Here is a 4,730-nt window from a genome sequence, read left to right as displayed (position 1 = left end):
CGTTGGCCCCTGAATGAAAACGAACGAAGGAAGTGTGCCGTCTACCGGAAGGGGCTCGGCGAACTTCGTCGCGGGGGCGTGGCGGGGCTCCGCGATGCCAAAAATTGGCCAATTATTCTCGAGGATCGCGTCCGCGAACCTAACTTTGAAAACGAACGTTCCACGATCCATTTGACGAGCGTTTAAACTTCCTTAGATTCGAATTTGCTTTATTTCTTCGCATTTCTTAGCTACGATCAGGTTCGGGATCAAAATCTTCTTAGTAAGCGCGCCTAAGTCTAACGAGTGATTCCAGACTTGTAAAAGAGTAGGGGTTGATTGATTTATGGTGGGGGAAGTAACCTTGAGCGGTCAACTGAGATCGATCCTACTTTGTACGAGCTACTTGAGTTCATATCTTGGTCAGTGTGACAATTCTTATGGTGAAGCTATGTGGCTAATCATTACACAACTCGATTAACTGAATAAAACAAAAAGTTTAAAATCAGTAATAATAAAGTTATGACTATACCAAATGCTTTGATACTTAAATGTAAGATTATTAAAAAAGTGGTGTTAATCGATTTGTACGATGAACGGCTCATATTTTCTGTACATTTTATTTCACTCATTTATAACACTAGAGCCATCAGTTTTGATCACATCTATCGACAAATCTTTGCATTTTTACTATTCATTACTTACGTGAAACAAATGCACAGAAACTCTAGCATTGCTGTGACAGATCTCGTAATAAGATTGAAAATTGATACGACGAGTGAAACCGATGGCTCAGGCTTGTGTGCAATAACTTTTCCTTGTGATTATTATTAATATCTAATCGAAGTGTACCTGTTGATCCGGGGTCTAGGCAGATGTTCCCTCAGATGAAGTTCCGAGTGAGTGGATTGGACGCCAAGGCAAAGTACATGCTACTGCTGGACATCGTGGCGGCCGACGACTACAGATACAAGTTCCACAACAGGTAAGGGAAACCAAAGGTGTAATCGTCGCGAGGCGGCTCACGTTAACGATCCTGACGGTCCCTCGAACCGCCAGGCTGTTGCGTCGAGGCGTTTCGTGCCGACATGCTCTCGTAGTACGGAAATTAATGCAATTATCTGATTATTCGATACTTTCGTGCGGTGGCTCGAGCTGTTGGCACTTTGCGCGATAAGCTCGCGGGGATTTATTCATTTTTCTTCTTTTCTCAAACTGTTGATGATGATGAAGTGAGAATTTGTTCTGGGCGGGAGGCGTTCGCTGATGAGGTCACCCTTTGGTTTTACCTCCAAAACGGTGCCGTGTTTAGCTCGAAAAATAAATTGGAGCTTGTTGATACTCATTTTGTTATTTAAATCTCATTTTTATTTTAAATTAAAACTAAATTTTAATTGTAGCATTCAGTATACAAGACGTTTAGCAACCCATTCAAGTTAAAAATATAAATTAAATTAAATTTAAACAATTTTTAATTAATAGTTCAAGTTGACTTCTGCATTAATTTTCACTTCAACACATTATCTTTGTGCTTTCACAAATACCTACGAATAGCAATGCAGAGATCTTGATCCGAAAACTTTCTATCTAATCTTTTTCCGCGAAGAGTTGCCACTTCGGAAATTACGGGCGTTATAAATCTCGACGCTTCTTATCGTCATCCTCCCGAGCCTGTAATTTCATTTACGACTTTCTCCGGAAAAGATTTATATTTCGAAATTATCGCGTTCGAAATGCTTGATTATAGTGACACTTCCGTTCGAATTAGCGCGTCGTCTCTCCAGAAAAATTGTGCGCTCGGAAGATTGCACGTTTAAAATTCTGACAACCGTTATTACCGTGTTTCGGTTTACAACTTCACCCGCCGCTTTCACTGGGGGGAAATTTATGTATCAAAATTATAATACCCGCCCCGGGAATTTGATAACGAGGCTGGTTATCTTGTCGAAACAATTTTGCGCTTCGAGAATACGGCGTGGTTAAAAAATCCTTGCAATTATTCAGCTTGCATGGACATTTTTAATGTTACCAATTTTCTTCAGGGTGGATGATATTTAGAATGTAGGTTATAATGCCGAATAAAGAAGGATTTTGAGAAACTGTAGGTTGGCGGGACGCAGGACGAGATCATCAGAGTTAGAATTAAGAAATCCAGTGTTTTGTAGCTAGTAGAGTCTAGAATCGTACATCGACACTAACGTTAGCTCTAGCACTAGGATTCCCTCAAGTCCCTACCTCAGGGCTCTCATTAAACTTGAATCATCCCGCCAAGGAATCTCACCATCTTCAGAGCGTGGATAATCTCCTCAGAAAACAGAATACTCTCATGTATCCAATTTCAATTCGAAACTAGGCCCCCGGACAAAGCCCGGCATCGAAAAAATCTGCCATTGAAGCATCCTCGTCCGCTTCCTGAAACTTTTTCCTCCGTACAAGCGATTTCCCTGGAATTCGGTGTCTTCTAATTACGCCAGCGGGAACGCGCATGTTCGCCTGTCGGTCGTTTAGTTCGCCATTAACTTTTCCCAGAAAATCACGTAGGATTCCTCGGCGTTTCTCACGACGCATCAGCCGACAGTCGCGGCCGTTTAACGTTTTTCCGGAAACGGTTCCGCGTCTCAGCGCGTCGCGAGGGTGTTAAACGGAACATAATTGCCCTCCCGGGAAAGCTGTCGGCGGAAAATTTGCCGTTCGACTTGGAAACAAAGCGGCGGAATCCGAGGAAACGTGTCGGCCGATCCGCGGGGCTCCTTAATCGCGGCCGCGCGCGCGCGTAAATGGCGAATACGCGAGCGAATTCCCACGTGAATGTACGAAACGGGATCTCGTACCCAGCGATTCAGCTTATGGACGCTTTTTGCGTGGGCGAAATCGCTCGCGTTTCCCGCGTTTAGACCAACTCGCTGGATTACAGAGGACGGAGTTTGATGACTACTGGGATTTATAATTTTGATGAGGTTTAGTGGTGTATTCTGAGGTAACTTTCTGGCTTTAATAGGTGATTTTAGAGCGATGAGTGGTGTCTTTATTAGAGATTCATTTGGTTTGTGGAATTTTGTGTGTTTGAAGAGGCTTGAGGGGTTTGATGGAGTTTTGTGGTGTATTCTGAGGTAACTTTTAGGCTTGAATAGGTGATTTTAGATCGATAAGTGGTGTCTTTATTAGAGATTGATTTTGTTTGTGGAATTTTGTGAGTTTGAAGAGGCTTGAGGGAGTTTGTATAAGGAGTTGTAGTGTATGTAAGGGTTTAGGAGGTAGTTTAGACTTCCAATGAAAGTATTACGTTTATTGGATCTAATATGTTGGAATGTATAGGAAGATTCATATTTTGAGACTCATGACGTGTTTCTATAAATCAAGACCTTATAGTTGAGTCCAATTCCTTTGAACTGTGAAGGATATCTCATTCTGTTTAGAGTGTTACAATTAAATATCCAACGAATAAATTAACATGGTCTTCGGCATTTTCAGTCGACATTATCCCACTTTCAACCATCAAAATTCACCAACCTCAGTCTCCCACTGTCCTCCAAGGGCCCAGCTTTCGATTTCCAACCGAAGCTCTGAAATATCGTAGAGATTCGTGGTTCGAGTGAAAGGAAAGCGAATCGATGGCAACTTTCTTGCGAAAATGCACGCGAAAAGGCATTCGGAGTCGGCGGGGCGGCCAATCGAAACAGCGAGATTACGATGAACGATTACATCACGCCGTCGACCGCAGCCACTTTGGAACTCGTCGAACGAGTTCTTCTTCCTTCGGTCGTTTGACCCACCTGCGATGATCGGACTACCAACGGTTAGACACGCCTCTCTTAAAAGACAACAATCGCGGTAGCCGGTGCTTAGAGGAATCAGGCAGTCGTGGAACAGACGAGAAACTTCGGCCTCGACACCTCGCGTTCGCTTCCTTCCTCGTGATAGCTCGAAACCAGAAACCACCGATAGCGATTTCTCTTTCTGCGGCCAACTTACTCCGATCACGTGAAACGAGAAGGATCTTCATAAATAATATTTTCATAGAAATACAAATTTTTATTTCTGACGATTTTGTTCGAAGCGTTGCTCGATATTATTGTAGTTGCTTTAGCAGACTAATCATTTTCATACCTAAAACTATTATTCTTTATTTGCACAATTTTTATTTATATCGTACTCGATAATGTTTCCCTTATATTTATTCCTATTTTAATTTGAAATATTGTTACATTAGGAGTTTTAAGAAAAATGTACCAAGGCTTTAAATTGTAGCCATCCCTTTGACATTCCGAAACAATCTCTAACCCTCGTCGATGTGTTTGCCGAGCAGCAGGTGGATGGTGGCGGGGAAGGCCGACCCGGAAATGCCGAAGAGGATGTACATCCATCCGGACTCGCCGAGCACGGGCGAGCAATGGATGCAGAAGGTTGTCAGTTTCCACAAACTCAAGCTCACCAACAACATCAGCGACAAGCACGACTTTGTAAGTATTGTACGTACCGACAACCAAACAATTACTTACTTACTAGCCACTAAGTTCCCGGAGCTCCGAGTCTCGCAATTAATCGCCTAACTTTGCCGCGGCTAACGACCTAACGATCGCCCCGATTAAAAGCTCGTTAGGCCCCGGCGCTCTGTGCGCGACGATGACGACTAAGAACGACGCTTGATCGACGATAATCTCGCGAAATTCCTTGCAATTTCGGTGCTATCGTTCGTGATTTTAGGATCAGGGGGCGGGACGGGAAGGGGGGAGGGAGGTGAGATTAATTTG

The 4,730-nt window shown here is 43.3% G+C and overlaps 1 protein-coding gene across 1 annotated transcript; it reads left to right on the top strand.

Annotated features, from left to right (window-relative positions):
- Positions 1-843: 843 nt before the first annotated feature.
- LOC128894438 (optomotor-blind protein-like) lies at positions 844-4,529 on the top strand. Its single transcript, XM_054156162.1, has 2 exons — positions 844-964; positions 4,286-4,529. Exons 1-2 carry the CDS (start codon positions 855-857, stop codon positions 4,527-4,529), a joined length of 354 nt encoding a protein of 117 aa, XP_054012137.1. The 5' UTR covers positions 844-854.
- The last annotated feature ends 201 nt before the right edge of the window (positions 4,530-4,730 follow it).

Source organism: Hylaeus anthracinus, unplaced genomic scaffold (assembly GCF_026225885.1).
Source record: "Hylaeus anthracinus isolate JK02 unplaced genomic scaffold, UHH_iyHylAnth1.0_haploid 0, whole genome shotgun sequence".
Taxonomy (NCBI): domain Eukaryota; kingdom Metazoa; phylum Arthropoda; class Insecta; order Hymenoptera; family Colletidae; genus Hylaeus; species Hylaeus anthracinus.
The sequence above is the reverse complement of the archived record's forward strand: the minus strand, read 5'-3'. Positions and strand labels throughout refer to the sequence as shown.

Excerpts from the sequence above, each read along its gene's own strand:
- LOC128894438 (XM_054156162.1), top strand. The coding sequence starts at position 855 with ATGTTCCCTCAGATGAAGTTCCGAGTGAGTGGATTGGACGCCAAGGCA. Across the intron at positions 965-4,285 it reads AGATACAAGTTCCACAACAG|CAGGTGGATGGTGGCGGGGA; the intron begins GTAAGGGAAACC and ends TTTGCCGAGCAG.